This window comes from Myotis myotis, unplaced genomic scaffold (genome assembly GCF_014108235.1).
Source record: "Myotis myotis isolate mMyoMyo1 unplaced genomic scaffold, mMyoMyo1.p scaffold_m19_p_5, whole genome shotgun sequence".
Classification (NCBI taxonomy): domain Eukaryota; kingdom Metazoa; phylum Chordata; class Mammalia; order Chiroptera; family Vespertilionidae; genus Myotis; species Myotis myotis.
Genome location: NW_023416357.1, coordinates 103,782,926 through 103,802,642, shown reverse-complemented (window position 1 = coordinate 103,802,642; position 19,717 = coordinate 103,782,926). Strand labels below are relative to the sequence as shown.

At 52.3% G+C, this 19,717-nt stretch overlaps 2 protein-coding genes across 2 annotated transcripts; one reads left to right on the top strand and one right to left on the bottom strand.

Moving 5' to 3' along the window:
- Nucleotides 1–139: 139 nt before the first annotated feature.
- On the bottom strand, nt 140–2,523 carry MYLPF (myosin light chain, phosphorylatable, fast skeletal muscle). Its single transcript, XM_036310288.1, has 7 exons — nt 2,386–2,523; nt 1,552–1,647; nt 1,233–1,308; nt 926–1,030; nt 752–830; nt 404–452; nt 140–311 (listed from the first exon to the last, which is right to left on the bottom strand). Exons 1-7 carry the CDS (start codon nt 2,386–2,388, stop codon nt 207–209), a joined length of 513 nt encoding a protein of 170 aa, XP_036166181.1. The 5' UTR covers nt 2,389–2,523; the 3' UTR covers nt 140–206.
- Nucleotides 2,524–6,039: 3,516 nt separating this feature from the next.
- On the top strand, nt 6,040–19,638 carry TBC1D10B (TBC1 domain family member 10B). Its single transcript, XM_036308195.1, has 9 exons — nt 6,040–7,680; nt 12,225–12,324; nt 12,619–12,726; nt 12,818–12,924; nt 16,482–16,596; nt 16,718–16,783; nt 16,965–17,154; nt 17,863–18,017; nt 18,108–19,638. The coding sequence occupies exons 1-9, from the start codon at nt 6,368–6,370 to the stop codon at nt 18,783–18,785; spliced, it is 2,832 nt and encodes a 943-aa protein (XP_036164088.1). The 5' UTR covers nt 6,040–6,367; the 3' UTR covers nt 18,786–19,638.
- The last annotated feature ends 79 nt before the right edge of the window (nt 19,639–19,717 follow it).

Genomic DNA, 19,717 nt, shown 5'->3' with positions numbered 1-19,717 from the left:
TTCCTGAGGCCACGCGTCTTCGCTTTCCCCGCGGGAATAGCGGCGGGCCCGGCCTTCATTCATTGGTCGGGTACTCGCCTTGCAGTGTTCCAGCCACTCTCCCCCGGCGCCCCCACAATCACACGCTGGGGGCCGCGGGTAAGAAACAAAGACCAGCTCAGTTTTATTAGGACTGGGGTGGGGGTCAAGCTGTCCCGAAGGGCCCTCTACTCCTGGTCCTTGGCGTCGCCGTGCGTGATGACGTAGCAGATGTTCTTGTAGTCTACCATGCCGGTCACGTCGGGCGGGAAGGCCGCCCACATGTTCTTGATCTGGGGAAAGACGGCCAGGTCGCGTTTCCTGCGGGTTCCTGGGGCGCCCGTCCCCCACCCCTCTGCCTTTCCCAGGCCCCTACCCCACTCACCTCTTCCTGGGAGAAGCGGTCACATTGGGTGGTAAGCAGCTCCTCCAAGCTGGAGAGAGATGAAGAGGTGACACAAGGGGAGTTGAGATGGGGCCTTGTAAATTCTTCCCACTCCCACCTCATCCTTGTTGCTATTCCCAGTTTCTCCTGAAAACCAGGGTCACTCTGGATCCTTCCAGTGATCACACAAACACAAACACGAAAGGCTTTTGCCCTTCTCCCCACATGGGATGTGCAAATTTAATCCTAATCACAGCCTTCATTTCTCCCGTATCCCTCGCAACGCCTAACCCTTGGCAGGGACTTAAGGAGGCTTTCTGTGGGTGAGCAGCTGGAGGGGTCACTTACAACTGCTTCTTGATAACACCCTTCCCTTCAGGGTCCAGGACCTTGAAGGCTCCAGTGATCACGTCCTCGGGGTCGGCACCTGGAGTAAGAGGGCACAGGGGTCCCTGAAGCGTCTGTCTCTGAAAGATCTGGGAAGGGGCAGCTGGGAGCTTGGACCCAGGACGCTTCATTCACCTTTGAGCTTCTCTCCGAACATAGTCAGGAAGACGGTGAAGTTGATGGGGCCGCTGGCTTCCTTCATCATTTCATCTAGCTCCTCATTCTTCACATTGAGGCGCCCTGGAATGGGGCGGGGGAAGCATGGGCTGGAGTGGGGTCCTGGGATCAGAGGGTGATTCTTCTCATAAATTCACATCATCCCCCCCCCCCATTTTTCATCTGGGTAGACTGAGGTGGAGTCAGCAGGGCTGGCCCCCAAGGCTGCTGAATTCCCAGGACTCTACAGCCTTGGACCTTTAAGGGGACTGGGTGGGGGGCTCACCCATGGCTGCAAAGGTGTCCCGCAGGTCTTCCTTGTCAATAATGCCATCACGGTTTTGGTCAATTACTGTGAAGGCCTGTGGAGGGCAAGGGCAGGGAGGGGTTAGGCCCCCATGGCCAGGCTTTAGCATCCTTACTCCAGGCAGATCAGATTGTGGCCCCCAGCCAGCTGTCCTCTTTCGTGCCAAGAAGGGAGGGGAGCAAGGAATTCTAAACCCTTCCCCTCCCACTAAAACAGGTGCACATTCCGGGGTGGGAGGGTGGGGGAGGGCAGCAAGGGTGCCTTTGGTCAGCCTTCAGTCTCACTTCCCTTCACTCACCTCCTTGAACTCCTGGATCTGAGTCTGGTCGAACATTGAGAAGACATTGGAGCTTCCACCCTCTGCTGCTGCCCTTCTCTTGGCCTTCTTGGGTGCCTGGGGGTGAGGGTTGGGCAAAGACATCCATGGGCCAGATCCTACTATTCTCTGGAGGCAATGGATTAGACTCCGGGTTCTTTGCGTTTATTCTTGTAAAGCAACTCATCTGGCTCTAGGCTTCCTTCTCTTTGTGACTGCTTTGCTGTGGGTGCTTGTTTCAGTTGCGTTCCCAAATTCCTACCTTGTAGCCCTTGAGTCCCATCCCTCCATCCTACCCAAGTGGAAGTTTCCTCTTCTTAGTGTCCTGAGCCTTCCTCCTCTGAGTCCCAGACTTCCTGTGTGACCCCGATCCACTCATTCATTCTGTATGAAGCTCTACTTTCTCATTTATAAAATGGGAGTGGGGAAGGTGTGTGTGTGTGTGTGTGTGTGTGTGTGTGTGTGTGTGTGTTGGGGGGGGGAGCAGAAGGGATCAATGGGGGAAGAAGGGGACATTTGTAATACTTTCAACAATAAAGATTTAAAAAAACATGGGAGTGGGAATCCTTGCCAGCTTGGCCCCAGAGGGTTTTAGGAAGATGGAGAACAGGGCAGTATGGAGCATGCTTTGAGAGGGATTGGGCTCCAGTGAATGGAGTGTCTGAGTGGATTACCCTACGCACCCATTAGTGATACCAAGAAAAGAAGGACTCATCTTTTTTCCTCTTGATGGACTGGGAACCAGCTACCTTCTTTCAAAGGGTGAGGCTGCTCTGAGGTCTGAGGGATGCGGGCAGGGGGTGGGGGGATTCTTACCATGTCTTCAGTTCCCCGGGGGCAAGGCTGGAAAGTGGCAGAGAGCAAGCTTGCCGCAGTCTCTCTGGGGTTATATAGTCTTGCCCTAGGGAGCCCTTAACATACCAGGGTAACCTTAGCCTTGCGGGTGCCCACCCCAGATACCAAAATAGCCTGGCTCAGGGCCTTTCCTTTCTTGGAGGGCCTGCAGCAGCTGGAGTCCAGGGAGAGAGGGAGGAGGGAATGAGTCTTGGGATGCATGTCTCACTAGGACAGCCGTGGGCAAACTACGGCCCGCGGGCCGGATTCGGCCTGTTTGAAATGAATAAAACTATTGAAAAAAAAGACCGTACCCTTTTATGTAATGATATTTACTTTGAATTTATATTAGTTCACACAAACACTCCATCCATGCTTTTGTTCCGGCCCTCCGGTCCAGTTTAAGAACCCATTGTGGCCCTCGAGTCAAAAAGTTTGCCTACCCCTGCACTAGGACCTGGGCAGGAAAGGTTGTTCTTTCTCTCAAAAGTGGGTTAGAATGTGGCAGAGTTCAGAGAAGGCCCAAGACGGGCCACAGCGCTTGGAGAGAGATGAACCACATCCCTGTACCCCTGAGTGGGGTGTGCCTAGATTTAAACCCAGTCAATTTATTGAGCACCTATAGTGTGCCAGGTGTTGTGCTGTGTTTTATGGGTGCACTTTGACAAACACAACCGCTCCCATCTGGAGTTCACAGTCAAGTGAGAGTATGTGTAGGGGTAGTGGCAGAATTTAGAGGTGGGAGAGAGCCCTCTGGGGAATCTAAAGGACCAGGAAAGTCTTCCACATTCCCTTCATGGAGAAGGAGGATTTTTTTAAAAAAAGTAAATTCACTGTTTTTATTTATTTATTTATATTTTTAAAAAAATGTATTTTATTGATTTTTTACAGAGAAGAAGGGAGAGGGAGAAGGATAGAGAGTTAGAAACATCGATGAGAGAGAAACATCAATCAGCTGCCTCCTGCACATTCCCTACTGGGGATGTGCCTGCAACCCAGGTACATGCCCTTGACCAGAATCAAACCCGGGACCCTTCAATCCGCAGGCCGACGCTCTATCCACTGAGCCAAACCGGTTAGGGCAGAGAAGGAGGATTTTGTGAGGAAAGATATAAAATGTGGAATCACTAGGTATGAAGAGACTAGACAGCCTAGGGCAGAGAGACTGCTCTGTCATCTTGGGCTTTGTGCTTCAACTCCCTGGGCCTTGGTTTCCCCTTCTGTAAAATAGAATTTAACTCTCATCCCACAGAACTTGTGGATGTGAACACTATTTGGAAACAGTTTAGTGAAATGTAATCATATTATAACTTAGGCCCTGCCTTAGAACTTACAGTCCAGTCATGAAGACAGGATAAATGCAGAGTAGCCCTGTCCAGGAGCATAAAAATGAGTTTATGAAGATCAGTAGAGGTGAGTCAGGTGAACATGGAGGAGCAGGCGTGCCAAGCAGAGGGCATGGATGGGCAAAGGCCTGGAGAAGCAAAAGATCAGAAGTGTTCAGGTTGCCAGAATCATGATGGGGCATGAACGGAGGGGCTAGAAACCTCTGATGCTGGAACTGGAGAGCCTTCAACACCAGGCTGGGAGCTGAGACCATGGGAGCCTTGAAAAGTTTTGAAACAGGAGAAAGGCATAGTCTAGTGTGAGTCTATAACCATTTCTTTGGATTCTAGTTTGAAAGTTAGAACTCAGAGGAAGGGAGTCAGAGACACGAAGAGAGAAATTAGTTGGTCACCTCCTCTTGGTTGCCTGGAATGGTCAGTGGCTTCTCAATCCATTCTGGACAAAACCCCGCTTGGCTGACTGTGACTTTGAGGTATTCTCTCCCACCCCTCTAGGCCTCGGTGTCCCGTCCCCTCCATACAGTGGAGGTCTGGGGCAGTATTGGCTGAGGAAGCTCCAGGAGGCCCCAGGTTGGCAATGACACCTCCTCTTCTTGCTCCCTCTAGGACCCAATGTCCTGAGCAAGGTGCCTCCTTCCCTTTCCCTCCTCCAGCCTCATGCCAATGCCTCTAAGACATTTTCTTTTCTGGGCACTGGGGCCCAGCCACCTGTTGTCTCTAAGAAGAGAGAAGAAACCACCCTAAACTTAGCAGCTGCTCTTGGCCTCCTGAACTGGCCCCTCCCTGCCTCGATCGACAGCTGCCTCACCTTATAAGGTTACTATGGGGAAGGGGAAACCCACTTATTACTGGGTTCTGGGAGGCGAGGCGAACTCCAAAGACAGGAATCGGGGGAGCTTGGAAAGTGGGGAAGTTGAGAAGGAGATCAGCAGCAATATATTTCAGACATGGAATGGGAGGGAGTTCCGGAACTCAGAAACCCAGGAGGACAGGGGCGTTAGGCCTGACTGAAGTTTCAAGATGATGGACTCTATGGAAATCAGCATATAAGCCGGGAGCTCAGGGTAATGAGGGTCAGAGGGAGAAAAGGCTCGGAAAGTCAGGACTTTGTGTTTGCATCTAGGATAGGCTGGGGCGCTCATAAGATTGGGGTCTGGTTTCTTAGCAGAAAATGAGCATAGAGAAGTGTGGCAACGAGGGGATAGTGGTTGACTGAAGGGTTTTGAATTACCGAAAGAATAAGAACACAGATGTAAGATTTCATGGTACTGGGAATTCATGGTTTGGGGTCTGGGATCCCCACTAGAATGGCAAATTGAAAGGATGAGGTGTGAGGACTTGGGGCTTGGGATTCCCCCAGGAAATGGCGGATTCAGAGAAATTGGCCACTGGAGGTTTGGGCTTGAAGTGTAGGGATTGGTTGGGAGCCGGGTCGAGACTCAGACAGAGTGGAGGTGGAGAGCGCTGGATCGGGCACTGGATCTGTGTCAGAGCTCAGGACCGCACCTGCCACCAGGGTGGGGGAGAGCGAGGGGAGATCGGTAGCTGGCTGGAGAATGGGGGCCCAGAAAGGACTCGGGCAGGGCAGCACGGCATCCTGATTGGCTAAAGGTTTCGCTAATGCCCCTGGCCCACGTCTCTACTCCGCGCTGTCCCCAACTGTCACCTCCCTCCGGCGCTAGTCTCCGGCTGTCACCGATATCCCTGGGCTGGCACCGCCTGCTGGCAGCACCCCTCCCCTTTGGCCTGTGGCTAAAGGGAGAGAATGCGCTCATTGGCTGACGAGGCAAATTAATTGCAAATTTGGCCCGCCCTCCAGCTGTCATTCCTTCTGACCTTCTTGGGAGACGTAAAGGATATCGCAGTTCTTCCTATTGACTGCAGATGCTGTCTGTCACCGCCCAAATAGATGTGACTGTCTGTCAATTTGACCTCCGCCTATTCCTTTTCATTGGCTGCCTTTTTATCGTTTATTTTAGCCAGGCCCGCCTCTTCTCGCACAGTACCCGCCTCCTTCCGCGGTCATTCACTCTCCCGCCATTTTTATTGGCCAGGAGGTTCAGCTTCCTGATTTTCTATTAGTTGCTCCTTTCGTCCCGCCTCCCCCTACCTTCACCCGCCCTCTCATTGGTCTCATACCTTTTCTCCATTTCCTCTTCCCACCTCCAACCTCACCCACCCGTACAACGATTGGCAGAAACCCAGTTCCCTTTCTCCTATTATTCGCCCAAGCCCTCTAACGAGGCGGGAACAAAAAGAAGCGCGATGGGACGGCCCGCGCGCAGGCGTGAAACGCCGCAACGCTGGCCGCTCAGCCGGCACCCGGTCGTGTGCGCAGGCGCGAGGTCGGTTGCTCGCCCAAAGCAGGAGAGAGGGGGCGGCGGCGAGAGAGAGGTAGGGGTGAGAGGGCGCGAGAGAGACCCCGGCACCCGGAGCCCCCGGACCCGAGCGCCGCCTCCGCGGGCCGGCGGCCGCCCGCGCGCCGTCCCCGCCCCCAGCGCGCGCCGGGCCGCGCCCTTCACCTCCCCTTCCTCGACGGGCGGCGCGGAGCGGCCTGAGGGCGGCGCCTTCTGCGGCCGTCCTGGCCGGGAGGGGGATGTGAGGGGCGGCCCGCGGCCATGGAGACGGGCCCGGCGCCCCTTGTGGCCCCGCCACGCCGTCATGGCGCCCCCGCGGCCCCCTCGCCGCCGCCCCGCGGCTCCCGGGCCGGGCCCGTCTTAGTGGTGGCTCCGGGGCCGCCAGTGACCACGGCCACTTCAGCCCCGGTCACCCTGGTGGCCCCCGGGGAGGCGCGGCCCACCTGGTTACCGGGGCCCACCCAGACCTCGGCCCCGGCCTCAGCCCCGGTCCCGGCCTCAGCTCCGATCCCGGCCTCAGCTCCGGCCCCGGCTTCAGCTCCGGCCCCGGCCTCAGCCCCGGTCCCGGCCTCAGCCCCGGTCCCGGCTTCAGCTCCGGCCCCGGCCTCAGCCCCGGTCCCGGCCTCAGCCCCGGTCCCGGCCTCAGCTCCGGTCCCGGCTTCAGCTCCGGCCCCGGCCTCAGCCCCGGTCCCGGCCTCAGCTCCGGTCCCGGCTTCAGCTCCGATCCCGGCCTCAGCCCCGGTCCCGGCCTCAGCTCCGGTCCCGGCCTCAGCCCCGGTCCCGGCTTCAGCCCCGATCCCGGCCTCAGCCCCGGTCCCGGCCTCAGCTCCGGTCCCGGCTTCAGCCCCGGTCCCGGCTTCAGCCCCGGCCCCGACGTTCACGGGCAGCACAGTGGTGATGCTAACACTGGAGGCCTCACCCGAAGCGCAGGTCTCCTCCGGCCCGGAGGTCCTGGTGCCCGCGGCAGTAATCGGAGACCAGACGTCAATGGCTCACACCCTAGGGGCAGACTCTCCAAAGACGGAGGAGACTAGAACCTCACCCGCCTCTGGACCAGGAACCTCCACCGGGACCTCCACCAGAACCTCGTCCAGATCGGCTCCTGGAGCCCTGACCGCCAAACCCCCGCTTGCCCCCAAGCCGGGAACCACAGCGGCCTCAGGAGTGACTGCACGGATTGCAGCAGTGACAGCAGGACAGGTGACAAGTGGACATGGAGCTGCACCATCAGCATCAACAGGACCGGCTCCAGAGGACCCCTCCGGGTCCGGCACAGGGCCTTCAGGGACTGGTGAGGCTCTGGTCGCGGTTGTGATGGTGACCCCTGCTCCAGAGCCTGCAGAAAACTCTCAGGATCTAGGCTCCATGTCCAGCCTGGGACCTGGCATCTCTGGGCCTCGAGGGCAGGCCCCGGACACTCTGAGCTACGTGGACTCCGTGAGCCTCATGTCTGGGACCTTGGAGTCCTTGGATGATATGAGCTCCGTGGGCTCAGACTCAGAGATAAACGGGCTGGCCCTGCGGAAGACGGACAAGTATGGCTTCCTTGGGGGCAGCCAGTACTCGGGCAGCCTGTGAGTACCCAGTGGGGCTGCTTCAGTGAAGCAGGTTTTGGGGGTGCGGGGAGAAGTAGCTTGCTCAGACTCTGGCAGCCCAGCCTCCTCTGAGGATCCAGGGGTGACAGTGGGTGTGGGATACCTGGCCATTCCTATCATGCCCTAGCCTAGAGCATCCTCACCCAGAAGTTCTGCACATTTTTGTGAGTTTCAGAGCCGGTGTCAGGAGTTCTGGGTTTGAGCCTAAGCTTTGCCTTTGGTGGGTTGTGTGCCCTTGAGCTGGTGTCTTCCCCATTTCCGTGCTCAGTTTATGAAATGAAAGGCTGAATGAGATGATATCTAAGATCATCCCAGCTCCTTTATTTGAGACTCTAACTTTGAGCCAGATATTCTACAGTGTTGGCTGGGCAGGGGTTCTGGTAGAGATCTTTGGTCCCCTAGGGGGAGAGTCTGTGAGTGAAGCAGGTGTCGCACCTTCCTCATAACCCTAGGTCTGATGGGTGGGGAGGTGGAGAAATCTGGTGATGGAGGGAGACTCTGAAAACAGGGCCCCTCTGCGGAACAGAGGACAGTCTTGTGTTTTCACTGAGGGAAAGGGGGTGGGGAAGGTCTCTTCCCCATTTTCTCATCTCCACAGCCCAGCTTACTCTTTCCTAGTTCCCTCCAGGGGCCTGAGTCACTCCTGAGGGGGGGTGTGATCACCTCCGGCTTCTTCCTTCTCTCTTTGGATCCTGCACATTGTTCCGCTACCCCTGTAACCTGCTGGTCAGTTCAGCATCACCTGAGTACCCAGGTGGCAGGCCCTGTCCAGGATGTTAAGGATAAAACAGTCATTTCAAGTTGCTCATCATTTAGAGGGAGAAATGTACCTAAATACTTGGTTTCAGTGTATGTTAGGTTTCACTTAGAGGTGGTCACAGGATTTTGTGAGCACCTGGGGAAGGGATGTTTTGCCCAGTCTGGGAATCCTGCTGAAGCTAATCTGAATCTTAAGAAGATGTAACATTTAATCATGGCTGGGCCTGTTGGGGTTGGTGGAGGACCTGCCTGGTGGTGAGAGAATATTCTAGTCAGGGATTATTACCCACCAAAAAAAAAAAAAAATCAGAAAACCTTTGTGCACCCGCATTCTTGGTCCTGTAAGAGGAAGGCAACTGAAATTTGACCCTGTGCTTTCCCACGCTTGAGGGATGTGCTGTCCCCAGTTTACAAATGAAGAAGCAATTGAATGAATTGCTCTACTCAATCTGGATCTGTGACCAGTGGTTCTCTCCTTAGCACCGTGTCACCCTAAGGAACTCTTGGATTGAATCGGATTTTAGTGAGCCCCCCTTGTATGCCAGGCACTGTGCTGAATGCTGTTTCTCTGCTTTATAGTCTTGTCCCTCTAAAATCCATCTTCTGTGCTGGAGGAATCTACTGAGGCACAAGGCTGACTGGGCCATATGCACCTTAAAAACTTTTAGTGGCTCCCCACTGGCCACAGGTTAAAGTCCAAGTGCTCTAGCCTGCGCATAGCCTCCTTATCTGGCCCTGCCAGCCCCTCTGGTCTGCTCTCCTGCCGCTCCTCACCAAGCACTTCGTGCTGTGCTCCTGTTGAACTGATTCACACTCAGGCCAGGGATGCCTTTCTCCCCCTTTTCCCGCTAAGTTCTACCCAGTCTTTTGTGGCTTACCTGACAGGTCCCCTTCTCCAGGAAGCCTTTCCTGGTATCCACTCCCCTACTTCAATTAGATGCCTCTTCTGTGCATTTTTAAAATTTTTTGTTTTTTTCTTTTTGTTAATCCTCACCGGAGGATATTTTTCCATTGATTTTTAGAGAGAGTGGAAGGGAGAGGGACACAGAGAAACATTGATGTAAGAGAGACACATCAATTGATTGCCTCTCGCACACACCCTAACCAGGGCCAGGGATCGAGCTTGCAACTGAGGTACGTGCCCTGGACTGGAGTCAAACCAGGGATTCTTCAGTCCGTAGGCCGACACTCTCCACTGAGCAAAACCGGCTAGGGCTTATTTTTATTATTTTTTAAAAATATATTTTTTATTGAATTCAGAGAGGAAGAGGGAGGGAGAGAGAGATAGAAACATCAGTGATGAGCCAGGCCAGCGTGGCTCAGCGTTTGAGCGTCGACCTATGAACCAGGAGGTCACGGTTTGATTCCCAGTCAGAGCACATGCCTGGGTTGTGGGCCCGATCCCCAGAGTGGGGCATGCAAGAGGCAGCCAATCACGATTCCCTGTCATCATTGATGTTTCTATCTCTCTCCGTCTCCCTTCCTCTCTGAAATCCATAAAAATATATTAAAATAAAAACAAAAAAGAAACATCAATGCTGAGAGAGAATCATTGATTGGCTGCCTCCTGCACTCCCCACAGGGGGGATCAAGCCCACAACCCAGGCATGTGCCCTGGGGACCACCTGGTTCATAGGTTGCCGCTCAACCACTGAGCCACACTGGCCAGGCTCTTCTGTGCATTTTTTAAAACATATTTATTTTTTAAATTTCAGAGAGGAAGGGAGAGAGAAATAGAACCGTCAATGATGAGAGAATCATTGATCGGCTGCCTCCTGCAAGCCCCAAATTGGGGATCGAGCCAGAAATCTGGGCATGTGCCCTGACCGGGAATCGAACCGTGACCTGGTTCATAGGTTGACGCTCAATCACTGAGCCATGCTGGCCGGGTGAACCCTCTCTTTTAATAGTCCTTTATATACAGTTTCTCAATAGACTTCTCATCTCTTTGTGTTTTTCTTTTGTTATTTTAAAATATATTTTTATTGATTTCAGAGAGGTAGGGAGAGAGAGATAGAAACATCAGTGATGAGAGAGAATCATTGATTGGCTGCCACCTGCGTGCCCCGCACTGAGGATTGAGCTTGCAATCCAAGTGCCCTTCACTGGAATCAAACCTGGGACCCTTCAGTCCACAGGCTGATGCTCTATCCACTGAGCCAAACCAGCTGGGGCTCCCATAACTTTGTGATGTAGGTTGTGACATCCCTGTTTTACAGATGAGGAAGAGACTCAGGTTATCACTTATCAAGACTCCCCGACTTCTAAGGACAGAAATGGGATTTGAGCTCAGGTCTGTCTGGAAACCCCAAGCTCTTTCTTCCATTCTACTCACCTCCTGGTATTGACTCCTAAAAGTAATTATTTCAAGACGATGGGGACCTTGGCTGGGTAGTTCACTCAGAGCATCATCTCTATATGCCAAGGTTGCGGGTTTGATCCCCAATCAGGGCACATACAAGAATCAACCAATGAATGCATAAATAAGTGGAACAACAAATTGAAGTTTCTTTCTCTCTTGTCTCTTTATCTCTGTCTCAAATCAACAAAAATATTTTTTAAAGTCTATTAAAAAAAAAAGACTGATGAGGCATCTTTTTTTTTTTTTTTAAATATATCTTATTGATTTTTTACAGAGAGGAAGGGAGAGGGATAGAGAGCTAGAAACATCGATGAGAGAGAAACATTGATCAGCTGCCTCCTGCACACTCCCCACTGGGGATGTGCCCGCAACCAAGGTACATGCCCTTGACCGGAATCGAACCCAGGACCCTTCAGTCCGCAGGCCGACGCTCTATCCACTGAGCCAACCCGGCCAGGGCATGATGAGGCATCTTGATGTGTAGCTCTGACAGACAGTGAGCAAACAGTGTAAGGAAAGCTTCATTTGCCTGGGAGTCGGGGTGATTTCAGAGAGGAGGAGGTAAAGAGAATTGCAGGTGGCCCAAGGGAATCTCAAGAGTCTGATAGGAGGAAACTCAAGACAGTTGCTTCTAAGGAGACAGAGAAGTATATTCTATATTTTATTTTATGGGTAATAATTGTTATTATCTCCTGCACCTCTATATGTATTGTCTCATAAACTGTCAGGTAGATATTATTTTTCTCTACATCTTATACATGAGGAAATTGAGGCTTAGAGGAATTAAGTGACTTATCCAGGATTATACAATAAATAAGTGTTAAAAGCTAGAACTTGAATTTTAGGTCTAATGCAAACTATGGTTTTACATATTCTGTACTCTCTTCCCAAACTTATATACATCCGAAGTAGGATTTGAACCAGGGGTGGGCAAACTTTTTGACTCGAGGGCCACAATGGGTTCTTAAACTGGACCGGAGGGCCGGAACAAAAGCATGGATGGAGTGTTTGTGTGAACTAATATAAATTCAAAGTAAGCATCATTACATAAAAGGGTACGGTCTTTTTTCTTTTTTAGTTTTATTCATTTCAAACGGGCCGGATCCGGCCCGCGGGCCGTAGTTTGCCCACGGCTGATTTAAACACACGTCTGTATAGAAATCCAACAGGAGAACACAATCTCTGTGCAGAGATTCCTTCCAAAGGGAAGAAGTCCTTTCAGTTTGGTTAACTAGGGCCTTGGATAGTTAAATGGCCAGACATCTGATGTTGGGCAGCTCACAAAATGTTTTTATGTCCAGTCTCTCATTTGAGCCTGGAGAGGTGGCTTGCCGCAGTTCCCTCAGCGTCCAGGTATTACACTACTGCTCCTGACCCTTTCCATGCTTCCCCCGTCCCGCAGAGAGAGCTCCATTCCCGTGGATGTGGCTCGGCAGCGGGAGCTTAAGTGGCTGGAGATGTTCAGCAACTGGGATAAGTGGCTGTCACGACGTTTCCAGAAGGTTTGAGAAGGCTAAGTGGTGGGCAGGGCAGTGCACAAGGGGCAGGGGCAGGGTGGGCCCCGGGGCTCTGGGGAAGCCCAGGAACACGGTAGTATCTGCTCTATGGACCGTGCTGGGGAGAAGTGGGACTTGGGCCTGGGGAAGGAGTAACTTTAAGCCAGGCAAGGTCTAGTGGAGTGGAGTTAAGCCTGTGGATGTGGGCGGGGTGTCCCAGGGAGCCTGAGGATTGCTGGGGGAGACTTGGAGGCTGGGCCAGTCTCTGAAGCTGTTCCCTTGCCTGCCATTCTGCCTTAGGTGAAGCTGCGCTGCCGGAAGGGAATCCCCTCCTCCCTCAGAGCCAAGGCCTGGCAGTATCTGTCCAATAGCAAGGAACTCCTGGAGCAGAACCCGGGCAAGTTTGAGGTGTGTCCAGGGTGTGGGGACATGTGACACTGGCTGAAGGATATCATCAGCTCCCCCAGATCCTGAGGTAATTGTTGCTTTCCCACTGCAGGAGCTGGAACGGGCTCCTGGGGACCCCAAGTGGCTGGATGTGATTGAGAAGGACCTGCACCGCCAGTTCCCTTTCCATGAGATGTTTGCTGCTCGAGGGGGGCATGGGTAAGGTGGCCTGGCCACGTGGGTTAGTTAGCAAACGTTTGTTGGTGGCTCCAGGTGAATACAAGACAGTTGAAAGCAGTTCATGCTCTCCAGGACTTCTAGAAGGCTGGTCCTTTGTGGGTTGAGTGTCAAGCCATATTGAGGGACATGTTCTCAGAAGACTCTGACTTGGTGGGTGGGGCTGGGGGTCTGTTGTAGGGGCAAGAAAGGGAGGCACAGCAAGGGCTCATGGCATTGAGCTGGGCTTTGAAGGCTAGATGGGAGCAGAGCAGGGGACAAGGTTTTCCTGCCTGGGGGGTATGTAACTGTGTTTGGGCAGTGAGGTTGGGTAGTTGAGGCTGGAAAAGTAGTTTAGGGCCAGATCACGAAGGGCCCTTAAGTATTGTGCCAAGGCACTTGAATTTTTGTTTTTTCCCAGGCTTTTCCGCGTGTAATATGCTCCCCAGTAATATGCAAGTTGATCTTAGGTGGTTCTCGGATGGACATTTTTTATCAACAAGTTCATCCTTTCAGCAAATATTTATTGAGCATCTACTATCTGCTAGGCACTCTTTTAGTCACGGATGACAGCAGTGAACAAGAGACAAAAACTCTTGCCCTCATGGGGCTTATTATATTTTAGTGGGGATAGACAGTAAGATGAAAGAAAATATGTTGTATGTGAAATAAATGATGGTAAGTAATAAAGAGGAGTTTAAGAGGGGAATAGAGAATGTGAATGGAAATTGGGGTTTAAGTGATTGGATCTGACTTTTATTTTTAGAGAGAGAGGAAGGGAAAGGGATAGATAGAAACATTGATGAGAGAGAAACATCATCAGTGGGCTGCCTCCTGTACACCCCCCGTTGGGGATCGGGCCAGCAACCCGGGCATATACCCTGACCGGGAATTGAACTGGTGACTTCTTGGTTCATGGGTCTATGCTCAACCACTGAGCAACACCAGCTGGGCAGATCTGACTTGTATTTTATTTTACTTTTTTTGTTAATCCTCACCTGAGGATATTTTTTTCATTGATTTTTAGATAGAGTAGAAGGGATGGGGAGAGGTAGAGAGAGAGAGAGACATCGATGTATGAGTGACACATTGGTTGCCTCCTGCACGGGGTCTAGGATTGAGCCTGCAACCCAGGTATGTGCCCTTGATTGGAATTGAACCTGAGACCCTTCAGTCTACAGGCCAATGCTCTAACCACTAAACAACTGGCTAGGGCTGACTTGTATATTTTAAAAGGTTCATCTTGGCTGCTGTGCTAAGGATAGCCTATGAGGAGACAAGGACAGAAGCAGAGAAAACAGTGAGGGGACTATTTCCATAATCCAGGAGAGATGTTGATAGATAAGGATCATAGCAGTGGAACTCCTGGGAGAAATGGTTGGATTCTGGTTATATTTTGAAGCTAGAGCCAAAAGGATTTGCCAGTCGATTAGATGTGGAGTGTGTGAGAGAGAGAGAAAGAGAAGGAGTTATCAATGACTCTTAAGGTTTTTGGCCTGAGAAACTGGAAGAATGGAGTTACCATATGCTGATATGGATGGGGAAAACTGGGGGGAAAGTAAGTTTGGGAGGTATATCAGGAGTTCAGTTTTGGAATGTGTAGTTTGAAATGCTTATTGGACATCAAGATGGAGATGTCAAGTAGGTTGGAGGTAAATATATATAATTAAGGATTTCGGGGAGAGGTTTAAATTGGAAATAAATTGGAAAGTGAAGACCTGTCACTCTCTAGATGGGACTAAATCTCACCCATGGGACTGGATGAGGTTGTCAAGGCAGCAAGTGTATAAATGAAGGGAAGCTCAGAGACTGAGCCCTGCAGCTCCAACATTTTTAAGAATAGTAATTACTGAGAATGAACCAGTAAATGGACTGGAAGAAGCTGGAGAGGTAGAAGGAAAACCAGGAATATGTGATTCCTGGAAGCAAAGTGAAGAGTTTTAGGATCGGCTGTATGAAATGCTTCTGATGGGTCAAGTAAAGTCAAGTTGCAAATTGACCTCTGGACTAAAACTGGGGGAGGCCTTAGATCAGTGATGGCGAACCTTTTGAGCTCGGCTTGTCAGCATTTTGAAAAACTCTAACTTAACTCTGGTGCCGTGTCACATATAGAAATTTTTTGTTTATTTGCAACCGTAGTAAAACAAAGATTTATATTTTTGATATTTATTTTATATATTTAAATGCCATTTAACAGAGAAAAATCAACCAAAAAAATTTGTTCGCATGTCACCTCTGACACGCGTGTCATAGGTTCGCCATCACTGCCTTAGATAAAAACAGTTTTGTGGGGAACAGTGGACTAAAGCCTCGCTGGAGAAAGGGAAGAGAGAAATTGAAGATAGTGAGCCTATACTCTGGCGGAGTTTCACTTAATAGGTAAGGAAGGAAACAGTGTGATATTTGGAGAGGAAAGTGAGGTCAAGAGACTTAATTTAAACTAAAGGAAATAAAAGATGTAGTTTGCAATGGGAATGATCTAGTAGAGGGAGAAAAATCGATGATGCAGGAGAGATGGGAAGGTTACTGGAGATGGCCTGTGTAGGCAAGGGGATGAGATCCAGTCCCAAGTGGAAAGGCTGTGCTTGTCCAGGATCACTGACAGTTCACCTGTAGCAACAGGGGGGAAGGCAGGGCATAAAAGCAGACAGGTATTAGGTACTAACTAGTATATCAAACCTGTCATTTCATGGATGCTATTGCAAAGTGGAGAATAATAGTAGGGGTGGAATGCAGATAGAGCACAAACGAAGATCACACTTCAGTGGCTGAATTTTGGAAACACGATTGTAAGCAGTGGTCAGGAGTGTGCGTGTGACTGGATGCAGGGAGATGATCTGGGGAGGTCATTACTTTTTTCTGGGTAAGTGATGAAGGTGTGAGCTGTGAAGTGGTTGTGAAGGAACAGATGGAATAAATTTAGGTCGTAATGTTGAGAAGACTGTGATTAGCCATGGGAGTAAAGGAAGGCTTTCTGTTTTCTGATGTGGGGTTGAGTGGATGGAATTCCCAGATACAGCGTTGGGGCACCCTCAAGGAAGAGGAGCAAGTCTAGGGAAGAGATTTTATTCTTTTGGATGTAGAGATAAGAGAAAGGTCTAAGGCACACCTGGCTTCCCAAGCCTTCACCTAGAATAGGGCCCATTGGTGGTGGTGGTTTGGGAGGGGGGCATGATGCAAACATTCAGACTGTTAGAGGAGGACTGAAGCTGTGGCTATTGAAAGCCTCTGCAAGAAGATGACCTTGAAGGTTTATTGGATGCTGGCAGATGGAGAGAGAGCGAACACAGACTGCTGGGAATGGTAGGGAGCACGTGGGGTGTGCAGGCAAGGGTGGAAGTTGCAGCCTGGAATGTTTTGTGTGATCTGAGTCTTTGGTTTAAGCTTGATAGGCAGGACTAGGAAGGGGATTGAGGTGTGTGGTAGTAGAGCTCAGAAGTTAATCTGGAATTAGATTTAGGAAGGGTCTGGGCTGGGGCTGCAGGCTGGGCAGATTTAGTTTGTGGCAGAGAGCTTCCAACTCTTGTGCTTGCCCTCATGGTTTTTCCCGATACCCACAGGCAACAGGACCTGTATCGAATCCTTAAGGCCTACACTATCTACCGGCCCGACGAGGGCTACTGCCAGGCACAGGCCCCAGTGGCTGCAGTGCTGCTCATGCACATGCCTGCTGAGGTCAGCATACTGTGGTCCTGGTTGGGGAGGGGGTGGGGAGGATCTTGGCCTACAGTGGTGATGGGGGAGCTCTCTGCTCCATTTCTCAGGCCCCCTCCCTCCTTGTTTTTGCCCTTCTCAGCAAGCCTTTTGGTGCCTGGTACAGATCTGCGACAAGTACCTCCCGGGTTACTACAGTGCAGGGCTGGTGAGTACCTGAAGGCTTGGTACAACAGGCTGACTTTTCCCCAAGGCTGCAGGGAGGTCCTTGTCCTGCCCCACCCTCTGCCCTTCTGTCCCCTCTGCTCTGGGCCTTGCCCACTGAGGTGAGGATCCCCTGCTCAAGGGGGCCACAGCAGGCCCCTTCTCATGGCTCATCTCACCTTTAGGAGGCCATTCAGCTGGACGGAGAAATCTTTTTTGCACTCTTGCGCCGTGCCTCCCCACTGGCACACAGACACCTGCGGCGGCAGCGCATTGACCCCGTGCTCTACATGACAGAATGGTTCATGTGCATCTTTGCTCGTACTCTGCCCTGGGCGTCAGTGCTGCGTGTCTGGGATATGTTCTTCTGTGAAGGTACATTTGTGGGGGTTTTCACGGTGCCTGCCAGGCGGTGGTCTGCTGATAGAAGGTGCTTGTTGGGTCTGGGGGTTGGAACCTGAGGCCTGGTCTTGGCTCTGCCACTAACCCCAGAGCCTACTCTCCTTCCCAGGAACCTGGAACCCATGGCAGTTCATTTCCCATCTTGGGCCTCAGTTTCCTCATGTGTAAGGTTTACAGTGGGCCGCGCCAGCACAGCCAAGGGTGATCCTGAGGCGGGGGGTGAAAGGATTAAAGAAAGACAGTCAAGAGAATGAAAGCTGGGTCTCGGTGGGACGCTGCTCTCTGATGAGGAGACCGCGCCAGCGCCCACAAGCCCTGTCTTTATTTTATAGCAGATGCCACGAGGCAAAGTAGGGGCGTGATCACGTTGTTTACAGCATTCTCGTGAGTTTCAACCTCACTCAACTACATGCACCCGAACTCTACCACAAGGCACGTGGGGCTATGTGTTTGGACCACAGGTTCAAGCTTACAGCCACAGCCGTTGGCTATGATTGTGCTGGGAGGGCCCTGCCCTCCAGCTGGGACTTGCACGTGGCAATGAGGCTTAAACCTGGCCAAAACACCGTACCCGCGCCCCACGTTACAGTAGATAGGGATGGGAGCTGTGAGTCCCTCCTACATGGGACATGCAGAGGTCCCAGGCATGATCACCCGTGCTGTCTTTTCTCTACTCTGCAGGCGTAAAGATCATTTTCCGCGTGGCCCTGGTGTTGCTGCGGCACACACTGGGCTCAGTGGAGAAGCTGCGCTCCTGCCAGGGCATGTATGAAACCATGGAGCAGCTGCGCAACCTGCCCCAACAGTGCATGCAGGAGGACTTCCTGGTGCATGAGGTAGGCATGAGAGGCTTTGGCAAAGCCCAGATCTGCTTCAGGCCATCCCCACCTCATCTGCATTTTGGAACCCATTTCTTCTCCATCTAGGTGACTAACCTCCCAGTGACAGAAGCACTGATTGAGCGAGAAAACACAGCCCAGCTCAAGAAGTGGCGGGAAACCCGGGGGGAACTACAGTATCGGCCCTCACGGCGACTACATGGCTCCCGGGCCATCCATGAGGAACGCCGGAGGCAGCAGCCACCCCTGGGCCCCTCCTCTAGCCTCCTCAGCCTCCATGGCCTCAAGAGCCGGGGCTCCCTGGCAGCTGGAGGAGCCCCATCTCCACCCCCTCCCCACAGGGCCAGTGCTGGGCCTACCCCAGGGCCTGTGGTCACCGCTGAGGGACTGCATCCATCCCTTCCTTCGCCCACTGGTAACAGCACCCCACTGGGTCCCAGCAAGGAGACCCGGAGGCAGGAGGACCGGAGGCAGGAGAAGGAAAGGCAGAAACAGGAAAAGGAACGTGAGAAACAAGAAAAGGAACGGGAGAAAGAGCGACAGAAACAAGAGAAAGAGCGGGAGAAGCGGGAGAAGGAGCGGCAGAAGTGGGAAAAAGAGCTGGAGAAGGAACAGCAGAAGCAGGAGAAGGAACGGCAGAAGCAGGAGAAGAAGGCCCAAGGCAGGAAGCTGTCGCTGCGTCGAAAGGCAGATGGGCCTCCAGCCCCCCAGGATGGTGGGGACAGGTCCTCGGCCTCTGAAACCCGGCAGGACGCTTACTTCTGACCTCTGCTCTGGGCCTGGACTGCATGGCCCCCTCCTTTTCCCTCAGCCAAGAGCAGACCCCTCAGTAAGCTGTCCCTCTTCCTGAGGAAAGTGGCTTGATTCCCCGTCTCCTTGCCAGCTGCTGATCCCTACAGCCAGGACAGTCAGTGCATGGGGCAGCTGCATTCTCCGAGGTGGCTGTTGAACAAGTCTGGAGCCCCTCACCTCCAGTTAGGTCGCGCTGGGGTCTCTCTCACTCTTGCCCCAGTTCCCTTTGGGGTCCCTTTCCAGGTGCTGTCCTGATTGGCCTTTTGTCACCAAAGGGGTGACTCTTGGCAATGGGGGGAGTCAGTTTTCAGATTCTTACACTCCAGTTGCTCCCCTTACCCATGAAGTGGAGCTAGGTTCCTTTTTCTCTCCAGTCCTGCCTGCCTCCCCCACTTCCTGGCCGAGGGCCTCCTTGACTTCTGGACATCTCTGTGTTGTAATTATGTATAAAGGACCTGGTTGGCCCAGGGGTGGGGGTGTTCGCTCAATCTTCTGTCCTTTGGTTCTCCTTCCACAATGTTCTTGCACTCTATTTAAGGGGACATGCACTGGAACAGGAAATGTCCCCCACTTCCTCACCCACCACCGTCCTGCTCTCCTTCCTATTCACCCACCTTTCTCTGTATTCTCATGCCTCCCCTGCTTTGCCTCACCAGGACCCTCACCTTTCACCTTATTTCCTTCTAACCCTCCAGCCCCTATTTGGAAAAGGGGTCTTTTCTTGAGCTCCAGGGGGTGGAACCCAATGTTTACATTCTCTTCTGTATCTGCCCTCACCCCATGTGGCGCTTTGAGGAACCAGAAAAGAACCTGCTATTATACCTGGGCATGTCTCCTGCCTTGTTATTTGATGAAGGGGGTTAGAATAAGGACTAGAGAGGGAGGGAGCAAGTGATGAGTGAGCC